The following is a 16,932-nucleotide window of genomic DNA, read 5'->3' on the forward strand; positions in this document are numbered from 1 at the left end:
ATTTCAGCCGAAGTGATGTTGTCATTTCTGGTCTGAGGCTATAACTTGGATGGCCGCGGGCAAACACAGGCGAGCAGATAGAGAAGAGAGAGAAGAGATAGCCTATCAAAGCCCCATCTGTGTAGTCCTGCTGTACGACTGTGCCGCATTTGTCCGACAGGCGGCGCTGCAAAACGGCAGAAACGAGCAGAGCATTCACAGAGAGGGCCAGCCATGGTTCTCAGTAGGAGCAATTACACTGGGGACAAATCCTTGCTCTATTGTTTGAAAGCCGGGGATAGAGTGAGGGGTGAATTCACCTAAAATAAGTCAACTTTTTTACCCCTCCAGATTATGGACACCTTGAGTTTATTACACTGCCAGAAATATTTAAAATATTTATTAATCCATGTTAAACCATTTTAGAAATTCATATTTATTTATTTATTTTAACACATTGAGATCTTCTTAAGAAATTTCAGTATGAAATGAATCCTCTTCAAAAATCTTATTTATTTTTGTTTATCTGTGTAAGAACTAGAGGCCACAGTCGACGTCCTTTTTTTTTTTTTTTTTTTTTTTTTTTTTTTTTTTAATAAGCCTTCATCTTTTGGTCTAAAACTAAGTCGGGTTGATGGTGAATTTACTGTGTAATTTATACCCTTCATTTGCATTTGACAGTTATTTATCATTTGGTGGACATATTTGTGCGCCTAAATAAATTGCCATGGCAAGATGTATTTCAATCGTAATTTGTAATTTTCGTTTTAAGAAGGTGTTTCATAAGCAAAGGTGCGGTCTTGCAAGCCACTGGAAATGGAGTGCTGGAAAAAAAAAGTGAGAATTGAACTATTTTTAATTTTACAAATGTAAAATTAAAACGTGAGACCATACTGACAAGCGACGACGCAGAAATAATAATAATAATAATGAACAATTAATCTTATTACTGTTCAAAAATGGGAACATAGATAAAGACTCTCAGTTAATCACACAAAAATCTAACAAAATCAAAAATGAAATATTTATTACAGCATTTGTGACTGAACACCTTTTAAACATTACGTCACAGTCCTCATACAAGTATTTAATGTATTTTTGACAAAGCTTAAGGGAGACGGCATCTTATCATCTAGTGAGGAACACGTGCTGAAAAAGGAAGGAATTCATGGACATACAATATCAATGCCACAGCAGATCTGAAACTAGCAAAAACATTCTTTTTCAATTGAGGTAAACACATAGAATATCTAACATGAAACAATTAATAGACTGAACTCTGTACGAAGTTTGTTACAATATTCTCTCAGCTTTTTTTCCCCCAAAAGCATTGAGTTCATAATTTAAGATTTTTTTTCTTTTTTTTTTTTTTTTAGTTTTAGGTTTTTTGGTGCATCAACCATCAAATGCTTCTCCAGTGCCACAGAATCAACGTTTGTGTCAGTATTGTCCTTATGGCAAGAATGTTGATCCGCAGATAAAGAAGCTGTGTAGGATGTTGCTTTTCCACTATTAAGCTTCCTTCAATAGGCTCTTACCAATGAGAGTCCAGGGTACAAAAAAATAAAATAATATTAAAATAAAAATGTATAAAACCAACACAATCCAGTGCTTGGGCAATTCAAACAAAGATTTTTTTTCCTTTAAAACCTACAGGGCAACATTCATTCATGAGCCAAAAAAAGAGGGGCATGACAAATGTTCAAACTGAATCTTCTGGAGAGATCCGGTGTCATTTAGCAGCCTTTTCCCATCATGCCCTGTTCTTATGGGGGACAGGACCTGATTGCCCTCTGTGGTTTGGAGCCTTTTTGAGATGTTCCATCTTCTTATTGTTTTTTTTTTTTTGATTTTTTTTTTTTTCTTTTATAGTGCTGTGCTGCGAGACAGTTTCTCCTCCAGGAAGGAGCACACACAGTGTGAGAGAGAAAAGGTTAACCTTTAATTCTAAAACTAGCTCAGAAAACATAAACCATGTGATCAACGAAAAATGCACAAGTTTTAACTTATTTATCTATACTTTTTATACTACAGTAGTTATAACTCTTGGAGTCTTTCTGTTGTTTCTTTTTTTTTTTAAATCTTCCAGAGTGATTTTATTTTAGAAGCGTGACATGAAAGTGTACTGAAGATGTTTATGATGGTGTGTGTGTGTGCGAAAAGTGTGTGTTTTGGAGTGTGTGCATCTGTCCGTTCTTCGCACACGTGTATGTCAAAACATCCTCTGTTGATCTTTAACAAAAGCCCAAGACTTTACAAAGTGTTCTTGTCAGCTTGGTCCTCTGTTTGGATGAAAGTAACAAAATTGACAAGTTTAAAAAAAAAAAAAAAAAAAAAAAAAAAGAATTATCACAGTTCATCTGGAATTCTGTTTCTTTAGTGTCAAATTCTGGTCAAAAGGGTTCATTTTTTATTGTTAAAAATAGTCTCAAAATAGGATTTATTGTGGGCTGCTGCTTTCTTTTTAACTGTTTTCTTGTAGTAGCTGCTGTTGTCGTGGTAGCAAAGTTCCCTTATACTATTGGGCATGGATGTCCAGGCCTTGTCCTCCAGTACTGGGGTCAATAGGAGTGAGCAAGGGGGTTCTCTGTGCAGACATGGTCATTCCTGGGTGCGACGAGGGTCCTCCGTGCATCAGCATGGCGTGGTGAGGGTGGTGAGGGTGGTGGGCGTGGTGGTGATCGGGAAGGTACGCGTGGAGAGGGGGTCCGTGTCGGAGATGGGAAGGATGAGAGGTCATCTGATGAGGGTTGGTGTAAGTAGTTGGGGCCATGCTCATGCCCATAGGACCGCTCTGAGGTACGTATTCCCCTGGCATGCCTGGCAGACCTGAGAGGGAGACAGAAAGAAAAAGAAAAATGTATTTACGCAGTCAATAAAACAATTTTCTCACTGCACTGCTTCTCAATTAACAGGCCTTAATTCAATTTACACACGACTTCAACAACAAAGAGCTTAGCAAATTTTACGACACTGCGTCTGCGACTACAGCACTTTTAGCTCTTAAAAGACATTATTGCGTTGGCCTATTTTAGACTATGGTGAGGGGTTTACAATGCCCAATAGTGTTGTGGTCAGGACTCAGGTTGGAAAGTGTTCCTCGGTCATCCACAGACACTGCGGTCCTGGAGGATGTGAGGAAAAGCAACCAGCCGTATTGATGCGGAGAAGTGCTAATACTTGAATGGAACAGTCGATTCCCCAGCTGAGTTTAGTGACAAACCGAACAGGCATTCTCTCATGGGAACGTGCCTCTGTGAACATATTTGATTTAGAATCCCTTAAAGAAGTTATTAAATAATTTAGGACTTGGTTAGCTGTATCACCAAGACAGTGAACATTAAAGGCTTGGTTCCACCCATGAATGAGAGCGTTTTAAGCAAAACAAAGTACTGCTCTTAGATGCATGGTATATGTGGGTTTTGGAAGTGAAAAAAAAAAGAGAGTAGGAAGCAGCAGCAAGACAGAGCAACAAAGATAAAAGGAACTAGAAAGAGAAAGGAAAGGAAAAAGGAGGTGGGGTATATTGATGTCCCTTAAGATGGACTCCACTTCATATGTGTAGAGACCTCAGCATGCTGGCATCCCTCATACTGTGATAGGACCCAGGACACAGAGCTTGCTCTGCGGTGCCACTGTTTTTGGCTTTTCACACGGTTGTTTGTTGTAATCAGAAAGAAAAAAGAAAGATGTAGGGGGGGGGGCTGTTCCTGGAGCCTGGGACTGGAGTATGGGAACATGGCTGGTCTAGAGGCTTGGACCTTGGGGAGAGACAAGTGAGAGCAGGGGGTCCCGCTGGAGCCAGGGGGCCTGGGTCTGGGACGGCCTGCTTTGTAATGTGAACCCCTGGGGGATTAGGAGCTGTAATAGGAGGGGAGAGGTCACCGCAAGGTCACTAGGCATGCTCACTCTCTGCATTCCTCCACCTTAGTACACTGCAATTAAGAAATTACACTGGAGGGCCCTGGTGAGGGGAAGAGGAGGACGACAGAAAGGAGAGAGGGAGAAAGGGACAGCAAAGGCCAAGATTAATGACCAGTCTCATTGGTTGAAAGCTGTGCCATTTTCTAACACTCCCTTTCCATGTCAGTTCATTTGAAATGCACATGTTTGTCAGAGCAGGTCTCTTAAAACCTCACTACTGGGGTCATAAAATAAATAAATCATTCAGGGTGTTGGGGTATGATGGGTGCCCTCACCTCCATATAACCTAGAGCAGCTCCTGTTAAAAGGCCCAGCAGATGTTTTTGACACTGTAAGCTGGTAATCTCCAGTCTTGTAAGCTGCAGTCATTCCGTTAAGTAGATCTGAGACCCCCCTCCTTTATTAACAAGAGTGGTAAAACCATCTGAAGACAATAACTGAGGACAGACTGGGCCTCTCTCTCCCTCTCTCCATCCCTGCATGCCTGTCTCCTTGGCTGACTGGCTGTGCGCTTCTGTTATGGCACAGCAGTCCTGCTCAATGGCTGGCCATAATTAAGTACCAAATATACCATATTGTGTGGCTGTGTAATCAAATCAAGAGAGGATAATATTCCTCTGTATTAAGCTATTAATGTAATTGGTCATGAAGCATAAAGTATGTTACGTAATTAAATAGTCTCAAAATTATATAGCCCTATATTAAGAATTAGCCAACCTGAGCAAATGTTGTCTCTGTGTGGCTGTTTTAGGGAACATTGCTTCCTGATTTTCCTTTTTTTTTTTTTTCTCTCCTGCTGCCATTAGCAAAGACAGGAGGGGATGAGAGAAAACGAGCGAGACAAGGAGAAACAGAGGAAGGGAGAGAGAGAGAGAGAGAGAGAGAGAGAGAGAGAGGAAGCAAGGACTGAAGGGGTGAAATGATCTCCGTCGGCAGAATCGCTGCTGTGACCCTTTGGAAAATCCAGTCTCCATTTACATATAAAGGGTTCTTTTAATCAAGGTAAGTGTTATTATATTGTGCCTCATTGGGCAAGGGAGTTTAGGTGCAAAATCTCTTCTGCCCTGCCGCCTTTGGGATGTGATATGTCTTGATTTTTCAAATGTCAGCACTGTGGCACAAGCGGGAGGCAGAATTGCCAGCTTAATCAGACTGCCGCCATTTAGCTGTATAGGGATTGTGTGTGTGTGTGTGTGTGTGTGTGTGTGTGTGTGTGTGTGTGTGTGTGTGTGTGTGTGTGAGAGAGAGAGAGAGATTCAGAGAGACAGTGACACAGACTGTATCTGTATGCATGAAAGAGATTCTCCCCCTTTTAGATGCAGCCATGCTTGTTTCTACAACCTTATAAATTTATCTCAATGTCTCCCTGCTCTTGTCTGCGAGTCTCAGGTCAGGCTAGTCACTGGCCCCCGCCCCCCCTTAAATCGTCTCCCTCCAGTAAAAAATAATCAAAACACACAGCTCCCCCCCCCCCCCCCCCCCCCCCCCCCCCCCCACACTCATTCCTCCCTTTACACAGCTCAAACCAAACCCCCAGTGAAGGATCGGCCATGTCACCCCCGGCCCGTATATCTCGCTCAGGGACCGTAATGTACTGCAGTGTTCCCGTCTTTGCATATAAGATAATTTGGGCATCAATCCTTCCCCAGACAGATTTATGTCACTCGGAGGACAGTTTCACTTCTCCTTCTTTATCGCTTCACTGGAGCCTGCTTAATTTCTCCCCGTCAGCCCATTCCCCAGGAGATGTTATTTTTTCCCTAAATGTCCAACATTTGCATTGGCTGTCCAGGATGGGGAGAGCGATGGTGCTGTTGTGATAAATAAATTTGTGCATGCCATGCCAGGTTGTTTCTTCCCCTCCTTCTTCTGTTGTCGTTCTTGTTGTCTGGCGCCACAAGTCGGGTCCTCTCTGTCCCAGGACAGCTCGCTCTTTTTCCCAAGTCTTCAATTCATTCTTGGCTACTGGCCCCCCTCTTAACGCTTGCTAAAACATCCCTGCATGCCTGCTGATAATCGTTGATGCTGGGGAGTAGGGGGATTGGAGCTTGCTGCACAATGATGGTCATGGGTAAGAAAGGGTAGTGCTTGTGAAGTGAAAGGGAATTGTGGGTAAAAAAAAATAAAAACCCACAGCCCCAAAGTGTAAAAAAACAAGGAAAAGAGCCCAGTACTTACTTCCCCCTTTTTCTTTGCGTTTTGCTTTACAAGTTGGAGGTTACATGTAGTGCCATTGCCCATCCATGCCCATATTCATCCCCATTCCACTCATAGGCCCTAGAAAGAGGAGATAAACGCCAGAAAAGGGTCAGCAGGAGTTTGAATCACAGAGAGGGTAGAGGAGACCCACTGATAGAGCGGATGAGGTTGGTTAGCTTCAGATGGAAAATGACAAGGGTGTGGGAACAGGAAGGTGGAGAAGAAGTGTTTTTATTTTGCATGGCATCCTGCAAATCCCTTTTTTTTATGATCATTTGTGAGGGATTTTCCCAGATGTGTTAGATTAGAGAAAAAACAAACAAGCAAGACAGGCAGGCAGCATTCTGGGGGAATGGTGAGAAGACTTTCAAAGAGAAGTGTTATTGTGGTTGTGTAGCACTTGTTAGTATTATGTTTGCTGACTTGGGGATATGCTCCGTGCTGAGGTGACTAAAAGTCATGCTACACACAAGAGGATCAGTGTTGATCAGCTCTGTGATAACTGTGGGTAAAACTAGAGTGACTGGTGTAGCAGGCATGATGGAGGGAAAAGGGACGAATGAAGCGAGATGGATGGACTCACCAGCTGGTCGGATCCCCATGTGTTGCTGACCATCCAGCACAAAGCTGCCCATTGGCTGGCCCTCTGGACTGTACGCTGCTCCTTGGCTCACTGAAGGATCAAGAAGAAAACCTGATTGTAGTCAAAACGTGGACATGAAAAAGGGAGGGGGAAGAAGAAGAGAAAACACACCAGACAATCAGCAATTGTCCCAGCTCCAGCCCAAACATACTGTAAGACATTGTGCTCATGTTTGTGGACCGCACTAACTGACGCGTGGCATGCAAACACGCATACAGTAGGTCCTCGTGCATGCAAGCACACACACACACTCACACACGCGTGCGCGCACACACACACAGCCAGTGTCATTCAAAACCACACTCACAGGAGATACATTGTTCTCTTAACTGAGAGAAGAAAGCATGCAGTTTGACAGGATGAGAAGAATTTCTGCCATAGAAGGCAATTCACCCACTCATTGCTCAAATCAGTATATATATCAGTATCACAATGTATATATTGTATTATTTAACATAACATATAACATAACATAACATACAATTCTGAAAATAATCCCAAAGCTGTCCAATGTTTCAATATTATGATTTACCTGATATCTGTCATGATACAGACAATATAGTAGCAATCAATTTGCTCAGTTGTATCTTTTTTTTGTCTATTATTAGCCCTAATGAACTAATGCTCTTTGGAGTCTGTAGAAAACAGTGTATTCTAGGACTATAACAGCATTATCTTGGATAATCTGTAATTCACAAAGATTAGGGGGAGCTGTTAGTCATGCTGTTTTTGGAGAGATTGTTGATTGGCACGCATTGGTTGCATGCTGTCAAATATTCCACACAAGAGCGCTGTAATTGTAGAAAGAGTCGCCCACATTTGTAAGTGCGTCTCATTTTAATCATGGCTCATGTTCGTTTGAACAATCTCCACCCCGGTGTGTAGGGACCTTTTTAAGACGGGGAGCTTGCTAATCAACAAAAACAGCTTTTCCCTCCCTGAGACAAATTACTTGGCTTCTTTTTGGTAATGCCATAGTCAATGAAGCTTAGGGTGACTGAATCATTCCACGGGATCACAGAGAGGCATGTTTACAACTCATTTTTTCTGCGCTTTTTGTAATCAGACCACAATAAATATATATAGAAATTAACAATTAACAATATGATTTCTATAATCTGTTTTAAATAAATGAAAATCTCTCCTTGCATAGTCCTTAAATCACTGCATCAGATCTGAATCATTCAAAACATCATATAAACTGAAAGTAAATGATTTGATACTGTTAAACTGAAATTTTGAATCATTAGCTATGGTCTTGATATTTAAAATGTGCTGAATAACCACTGAAGTTTAAAGGACCAGTGTGTAAGATATAGTGGCATCTAGCGGGGAGGTTGCAGATTGTGACCAAATGAATACCCCTCCCCTTGCCCCACCCCTTCCAAGCATGTAGGAGAACTTACGGTGGCTGCAAAACTCGTAAAAAACCTGAGTTTTTTAACACTTAAGTCAGTGTTTTGTTTGTCCACCCTGGGCTACTGTAGAAACATGACGGTGCAACATGGCAGCCTCCATGGAAGGGGACCCGCTCCCTATGTAGATATAAAGGGCTCATTCTAAGGTAAAGAAAACAAAAAAATTCCTATTTTCGGCTGATTATACACTAATCAGAACATACCTATGAACATTATATACCATTTCTGCCAAGTCTGTTCCGTTGGATGCAACTAAATTCTACACACTGGTCCTTTAACATTCAGAGCTGTAGTTCTTGAGGGAGTAAAATAAAAAGCAGCAGAAAAAATGAGAGGAACCCCCCTAACCCTGGATTGGATAAAAATTAAGAATAAAACATTCTAGAAAAGGAGATAACTCATAAATTGCTGCTAGCCTTTCTGGCACTCTTGTGTCCAATTAGTAATTCACAGAGAGAGTGCTAATATACCTCTCTCCCCACTTAGACTGGGAAATCTCCAATTAGAGTCAATCAACAAACAGCCTGCACCTCTGCTGAACACATCACATTGAGAAAATGGAAAAGGGGATGAAGGGGAGGGAGCAGAAAGGTTTTTGGGGGAAGTCGAGGTAGGGCGCCCCTTTAAAAAAAAGCTGGGCTCCAGGCACGATGTGCATGCCAGTAAAGGATTTGAAAAGGGTGTCTTCATGCTGGGGAAAGAAAAGGAGAGAAGTAGTTCTCCACTGTACGTCAGCTGGGTTGTTCTTTTTTCTTTTTTTTTTTTTACCTGCTCGATTTGACTGGTCAATCATGGGCTGTACTATTCTTCTCCTGGCGTTAATGAACCTGGCAGAGGCAGAGAGGAAAAAACAAACATTAAATCATCCTGCATTCACACACAGAAAGATTCATCACAAGCCACCACAAAGACAAAACAGTGTTGCATGACTTAATGGCAACATTAGCCACTGAGTCCTTGAGAGAGGAGCTCACAACAAAACAGCAACAAACAAAAGAGCAATTGTGTGCTGACTTGGGAACCCAGTGAGGGATACTTTTAATGTTCCTTATGATCTATTCCCCCCTCTTTTAATAAAGCTTTTGATTACGTTTGGTTGCTATGGGCACCAGGGAGACATTCCTCAAGTATTAAGTGCAGCTTGGGCACAGAAGAACCCTCATCGTGGCACATCCATTTCTCCCTCTCGCTGTCTTTCTTAGTCACTTTTGCAACCAGTTTCACGCACCAACTTTATATGTATAGTATATTTTATAAAGTTCCTCCTCCAAAACAATGTTAGTTCTACAGGGCTATCACCCATTGGAAGTTTCAAGTAAGCTTTAAGTTAGCAAAGTGCAGGATACAAATGGTTCCTTTCATTACTCCCCACCACTCCACCCCCAATTCCACCCTTCCCCTCAGTGGGACCCCACTCTGGCTGCATTGTAGGGGGTTCTGCTCCCCTTCCAGCTGTCTAGAAATGAGGACCAGGCATGGGCCACTCCGTGCTTTCACAAGGTATTGTTATGTCAGCGAGCCCATCAATTAGGCTGTCTGAAGTTTTATCACCACCACAGCAGCGAATAAGTGCAGCTCCACAAAGCCTCCCCAGCCGGCCTTGCTCCTGTGGCTTTTCCAGTGTAGAGCCAGAGGTCATCTGGAGGTGACTGCCAGCCAGGGGCAACCTTTTTAACTTCGAATGGGGTGCCTTGGGCTGTGTCAAATGCAAGCTGGCCACTAAGGCCGAGCAAGCCCTCCACCTTTCTCTCTTTCTTCCTCCTTTACACCCTTCCTCTCTTTGCCTTTATCTCATTCACTTTCACATACTAAAAACGGAGCATGGACTTAGCACTACAGGTACCACCATGTGGTTGATATTAAATGGGGGTTTCAAATCACGTTGGAGCTGTCCAGCATGGAGTCTTTTGCTGGTTCCAAAAAAGCAGAAGAGAGGGAAAAAAAAGGCCTCACCGCCCTCTTCTAACGTACGGGCCATGGCACCATCAGTACGGCTAAAGAACTGGTCATTAGAAGGAAGGGAGAGCTGGAACCAATTTGGGCTCCTAATCCCCCATGAAGCCCTGATACCTGCCCTTACCTTCTCCAATGAACTTAAACGCCTGTAATCTGCCCGGCTCAAAGTGACATGGTTAAACGTACAAAATGCACGGTTGGGAAAAGAGAGACGCGGTGCTCATTTGCCAGGGGGCATCCAGAGTGCAGGTACGCAGGGGTGCTGCGGGCCCCCGAGAGAAAAAGATGAAACACATCCATATGAGAATGAGAGAGGACGATGGAGGAGGAAGGGAGGTGGGGTGCACAAATGAGAGAGTTGGATTGGAAATTATAAGATTTGTATGTATGATTTGTGATTTAGGGGAGGACTGAGGATTAAGTTTTAATAACTGTGAACGTATTTTTCAATAGAACAAAGGAGACAAAGCATTCTTGGATAGCAATGCTGTCAGAAATGCCTGTGGTGCTTAAGAGAGAAAGACGCTTCCAGCATCAAAACCAGCTGAGCAAGTAAACAGTAAGACATTCCTGGTATCACACTCCCTCTTTAAGCTCGGAGTGCAACGCAAAATATATGTCCTGCTCTCTCCCTTTCTAGACGCACCAAGGGGCTCAAAATCACAACCATGTGCATTCTTACCTATTCTGGGACATAACCATAAACACACATAATATTAGGAATGTTCTTCCCAGGTGCTAAATTTGCCCATACGATTTCCAGTGACTGCAAAAGGAAATACTCGATGTACCAGAGAGTATGCTGTATGATCAAAGAGCAACTTTATTTTTGTAGTGTTCTTCCTCTTGTGTTTTTCCGTCTTACTGGAAATGTATGACATGTAGTAAACAGGAAAATGTTTAGATATCAGGGTGTTTGCTCTCCATAAATGGCAATTTTGAGTATGAAAACAGCTCAGTGTTGTGTAGACGAACATATGGATATTCAAATATTTTCCCTGCAAGCTGCTTCTGAGATGGACCTGCTTCTTGTCAACATTCCCTATTGGCGAACTACCACCATATCACATCGACACACACAAAGGCTCTGTTTTTGTACGCTAAACAAGTTGCCACAGTAACCGGGAGGCGATGTGGCACACTAGAGGGAGTGGGGGGCGCCTCTCGTGGCCTTAGAGCACCTTTTATCAGTCTGAGTAAAGCCAATTGAGATTATCTGAGCCAGGCCTGATAACACTGTTTTCCCTCGACCCGTGAGCTGCTAATGGTGTGTGCTTAGAACAACACAACCAGGAATCCTCCAGAGATGAGGGCCAGTCAACTGGGATGGATGGATAGATGGATGGATCTGAGGACCTACGGCCCTGGGAGAGACACAGAGGTTGACCACAGGGGACTCAGAATTCCCAACCACTTGCTAAAATATACATGTGCGCTGTAAATCCACACATCGACACCATGGACATGACCACAACCACAGCCAGTGTGTCCGTAGACTAACCAGAACACAGGAGGCTCACAGGGGACACTAGCTTCAAACCTCCAACCAAAAGCCCATGTTTTATTATCTACATCTGGTGGTCTAGCTTATTATGGCCTGCCTCTGCTCAATGTTAGAGCACAGAAACATCAACACACACACATGCACACATTGTACACAGAGTACCTCTCAGCATGGGAACTCCATGCTGTCTTCAAACAAATAATTAAAGGCAAGGTTAGGGGGTCGTGTGGAGGTCATTCCTCGGGATACAGCTCAGAATGTGTACATTACCAGAAGAGGGAGCGGGCCAGTGGGGGCAGTGGTCCACTGCTGTTTAATGCGGGCAACTGGCTTCTTCTAGCCATTAAACCTTAAACACATTTTCAAGTTGCAGATCAAAAACTGCAGTTGCAGTGCTAAGTATGCTTTAGAGCGTGCATGTGAATACGTATGCACGTGTCCGTCAATATGTGTGTATGTGCATGTCAGCGCATTCTTCAAACACTACTGCCAATTGGCCTACAGTAGCACTTCCCGCTGACATGCCCTAAAATGGCGTGACCAGCACGTGCGTACAAATACATGTGTACGTGCAGATACAGTACGCTGAGACTGAGAACCCTGCTCCATGACAAGATGGTACCAGTGGTAAGTTTACTAGTGCTCTGAGTGTTTTGACTGTGCAGGTCGCAGAGGAAAATAACAGGCAGATATGAATGATGGAGCCAGAGCAGCAGGAGTCCACTTGACACGGGGTCTCCGCCAGACTGGATCAACACCGCATCCCTGGCTACTAATATCTGCTCACACACACACAGGGAGGGGGGCAGGGGGGGGAAGCTTCAGAGAGTGCCTGCTTAGGTGTTAAATACCCTGGCTAACATTCAATGTTATGCTATACCCAGTGTGTCTGTGAGTGCGGAGGGATTGGGAGTATGTGGTGGTCAGAGAAAGAAGAAGAGACTTAGGTCTAATGGGGAACTTGCACAATCTTATGTATCATATCATGTGCCTTTGTTTTATATAGCAGAGCCCTTTAATTCATGAGACTTTCTATATCCTTAAATGCAACAAACAAACTGAATCATCATCATAGACAGAAAGGGCCTTATACTGTATGTTGACAAATACTGCAGAAGGGGACTGAAAGTCTGAAGACGAAATCACAGCAAACCAGTCTGTCTGACCCAGCGCTTGTATTTACTCCTTTTTTTTTTCTTGCTTCCTCATCTCAATCTGTCAGAAAGGCCTTGTTTCTGGTTAACTGACTTGCAGCCACACCTGGTAACTCGCTCCTGTTGTCAGCATTCCTTCCCTGAGAAATCGTCATGCCAAACCACCCTACCCTGGAGCACAGCCAAGAGAGCGAGAGGGAGGGAGATGAGAGAGAGAGAGAGAGAGCCTCACTGCTTGGCCGGCCAATTGCTGTGGAGATCGGAGGGAACCCAGCCAATCAGGAGTGGGGTCACTCGTTTGACGAGTTTGTGATGAAAGAAAGAAACTGAGCCAGAGCCAGAGTGAGACAGGAGAGAAGAACAGAGAAATACTAAACATGTCCTCTCTGAGAAATGATCGCCAGACCGCTCCAAATGTAGCGCTGTAGCTTGTGCAAAAACAGGAGACGGTTTTGAAATTGTGGCACAGAAATTGTTGACAGTTTATTGCCTTCATGGTTGACCTGCACATGCCCATTTTCAGAGCTCATTTGCCAGGGACAGGGAACAAGTTTACGTTTTGTCAGACAGAATCACAGGCCCCCGTCTGTCTTTGCAGGAAGATTAGATGCAACACAATCTGAACAAGAACGCGCCAAACTCAATCCCTGATCACTGCTCGCAAACATGACTGTCCTCTGGTTCCTATTAAAGCTCATTGCTTCCATACTTCCGCTTCAGAAAGAAATAAAGATTCCAAACCCCCAGCGATTGAGTCACAACTCACTGGAATCAAAGGAGGAAAACTTTAGTTTGATCCTCTTCCCTCAAAAAAAAAAAGAGGAGTAAAAACACTCGATGTCCTTTGACCAGGAAGTGCATGCAAATTAACCCCGTGAGGAGGGTGTGTTTAGTATAAGCAAACACTAATTATGGTCTGGTCAGACAGTGGGGCAGTCTGGGGCTACTGAACCTCCAACACTGATCTACTGTAGTGTCAACAACACTGATTGAATCAGCTCACATGCTCCTAACAGGCCCCCTGTAACAGTTTATACATAGCTTGCCACCAGACTGAACCTACAGTATCTGTGGATTAATCATAAACTATCACAAAGGAGCTTTTCATAGGCTCCACTCCTCCAGGATGAAGATAAAGGACAAAGAGATAGGGTTGGAACGAGGAAGCTTCCTCCTGCTCATCCTATCAGAGGCAGAGTTTCCCTTTTGCTATCCCTTCTTCCCTTCTTTAAGTTAAAACAGGAGTCAAGAGACATAAGCTGGGCGAACATTACCTCACCCCAGTGTTTGATTTAGTGCAGATGTGAAGCGGAGCGAGGCAGGATCGTTTTTTAGGAACGTCGGAGAGGGCCCACGTTTAGGGCAGCCACTGTGTTTACATAGTTTATACCTCTGTCTCCCACTCTCCCTCTTTCTCTCATCTACAGTGCCTCCATACCCCCCTCCACACTCTTTTGTCTGCCTCTCAAAGGGGGACTGTTTCACCTCTCCTCCATGGACTTTCACTGACCTGTTTTTCTTTCCCTTTTTATTACTCCACTCATTGCCCTTTTGTGGCATCCCCCCTCAGCCCTATATGAGTAACATTTGCATTGCTCTGTCAGTCTAGCTGTAGAAGTCATTCCTCTCTGAAACCCGGGGAGTACGAGTCATTAAGACTCGAGTGGAAAATCAGACAAAGAATTATATATTTGTGTTGCAAACTGACACGATTTAACGAGCAGCTAATTAAAATAAATCAATAGCACTGCGGCATGCTCGCTCTCTGTCTGTCTCTCTTTTCTCACTCTGAATTTCTGTCAGCACCAAAGAGGTGCTGCAGTGTGGAGTGCAATCCTGTTCTATTGATGGTTTCACCCTTAAAATCAGGTTTCAACTACTGTCTATGCATTATGATGAATAAGTGTGGATTCACTGGCTCATCGCAAAAGAGTAAACATCTTAAAGTCCTATTCAAACTGGATGAAATAGAAAGCAATGATCCCAGAAGTCAACTCTCTAAACTGCAACAACAAGAAAAACAACAGAAGAAACAAACATAGACATCTCTCCCTCTATTTACCCTCCCATCTAACACCTTCTCCCCTCTTCCCCCTGTCCAGTGAGGGCATGTCACCCCTGGGCCTTGCAGACCAGCGGCCTGACCCCTACATGGCGGGCTGTGCGGCCCCAGCTGCTGACTGTCTGTCAAACACCTCCAGAGCAGCGTTGGGCCAGGAAGACCACGCTTGTTGCCCCTTTGATCCAGCAAGCAACAGCTGCTGCTCCACACAGCAGCACTTTGTTCCTCTGTCTCCTCACCACACTCTGTCCTACGGCACAAAAACACAGAATCCAGTGCAGAAGTGGAGGGAGAGAAAGGAGTAGAGGAAAAAATGTGGGGTTATGGAGGGAGGGGGTTAAAAAAAAAAAAAAAAAAAAAAAAAAAAAAAAAAAAAAAAAGCTTGCCCGTTTTTTCCTCCCTACAACATCAACAAGCTCTGACAACAGCAGCGGGGGTTTTTCTTGGCCCTGACACAGCTTTCAGGCATCTCCTTTTTGACGCTTCACCCTCCCTTCTCTTTTAAGAGATATGATAGTTATTGTTCAAATCAGCCAGGGTGAATGGAATGGACCGAGACCAAGCCTGCCCCAGGCGTCAACACACCTGTATGAAAGAGACCTTATTGTAGCAACCCAGCATGGCTAACCTGCCCTAGCTCTACCAGTTTTCAGATGTTCAAAGGGGGGGGGTTGGAATCGTCTCTTCTTTCTCTTTCTCGCAGACAGTCCCCTAATATTTCCCTTCATTAACCTCCCCTTCCTCAGAGGCTGGCACCTCTGCCCTGGAATGTTTTTACTAACGGTGTTATTTTTGAATATCACCACCAGACAGGGGGATTAAGGAAAGAGTTGATCCACATCCCCCTTGTTAGCGAGGCCCCTCTTCTCTTACTCTTGCACTCCCCTCCCTTAAGACAACACCTTATTAACGTGCATAGGTGCACAAAAGGTATTCTCTGCCTGCCTAGGAGCTGAGGGACCAACAGCTGTGTTTCCCCTTGTTTGAAGAGCGTCTGAAAACATCCAGCATATGTCAATATTAGCCCCCGTCAAAGGTTCCAGCACATAGCGCATGACAGAGGCCGTCAGTGCTGGAAGGTAACGCTCATTCCTTATAAGCCAGTTTCTCACCTTTTTGGGTGGGTGAGGGCTTCCTGCTTTCATGCAGGGCCAGCAAGAAATAGAACAGAGTCATGCTGGCAGGGTGGCACATACACACACACACACACACACACACAGACACACACACTTACTAAGACACACACAGAGGAGAGAGAGGGAGAATAAAAAGACAGAATGAATCCAGCACTATCATTACCCCGGCCTACCCATCAGTCCTCCTGAGATGAGTGGGTGTGTTTACAAGATCGCCCCATTTTCTCAGTTGTGAAGAGTGCCACCCCTATCGCCCAGATTCCCCCTTTTCCCACAATGCCCAGCCCATTGGGATCCTTTGTATGTCTCTGTGGGGAGGGCAGGTATAATCTCCATTTCCATCCACTTCTCACTGCTATCATACAAATGTGTGACTTTTTTAGCCTCTCTGTCTCTCTCCTGCACTATCTTTCCATCTCTATTTCTTTCACCCTTTCTTTGTCTCTCGTTCTATCTTCTTCTGCTCCCTTTCATTCTCGACCCTTTTTTCCCTCTCCGCCTGGTAATCGAGTGAGAGATTCCGCGACTCTGTGACTCCCCCTTATTGTCAGATATCAAACAGGGCGGCTTTGTGGATTACCAGGGGAAGCTGATAATGACATGATAGAGGCGTGATATTTCAAACAAAATTGAGTGTCAATTGCCTGCATCGTCTAGGCAACACAAGTGTCTGCGTTGCAGCAGCCAGGCAGGAAATAAGGCCAATCTATTTCCTTTGCTTCATATCAAACGTCTCTCTTCTCCCTCCTTTATAAGACTATAATGGGTTCAGCTCAAAGAAAAGAAGAGGGGGCCTGCCAAGAGGGGCTTCAACAGCTCCGTCCTCACACAATACACATACACACTCGGGCACACTTGTGAACATACATGTGCTGTACATGTACACACACACACACATACTTGCAGACATGAACTTAGGCTCCTGAATCTCAAATGCATTAGCTGAAGTCAGAAAGC

The 16,932-nt window shown here is 44.1% G+C and overlaps 1 protein-coding gene across 20 annotated transcripts in view; it reads right to left on the reverse strand.

Annotated features, from left to right (window-relative positions):
• Nucleotides 1-979: 979 nt before the first annotated feature.
• The window catches only part of meis2a (Meis homeobox 2a), a 195,429-nt gene continuing 179,476 nt past the window's right edge, over nt 980-16,932 (reverse strand). For 12 of the 20 annotated variants that reach the window (XM_042388077.1, XM_042388076.1, XM_042388080.1 and 9 more), the window contains 3 exons: nt 8,932-8,990; nt 6,686-6,796; nt 980-2,808 (listed from right to left, as the gene is read on the reverse strand). In XM_042388077.1, coding sequence (XP_042244011.1) covers nt 2,498-2,808; nt 6,686-6,796; nt 8,932-8,990 — 481 coding nt within the window. In that variant the 3' untranslated portion in view covers nt 980-2,497. Of the gene's footprint in view, nt 2,809-6,081; nt 6,181-6,685; nt 6,797-8,931; nt 8,991-16,932 lie in introns of all 20 variants that reach the window. The other 8 variants (XM_042388092.1, XM_042388096.1, XM_042388097.1 and 5 more) reach the window with 3 other exon arrangements.

Source organism: Thunnus maccoyii, chromosome 16 (assembly GCF_910596095.1).
Source record: "Thunnus maccoyii chromosome 16, fThuMac1.1, whole genome shotgun sequence".
Classification (NCBI taxonomy): domain Eukaryota; kingdom Metazoa; phylum Chordata; class Actinopteri; order Scombriformes; family Scombridae; genus Thunnus; species Thunnus maccoyii.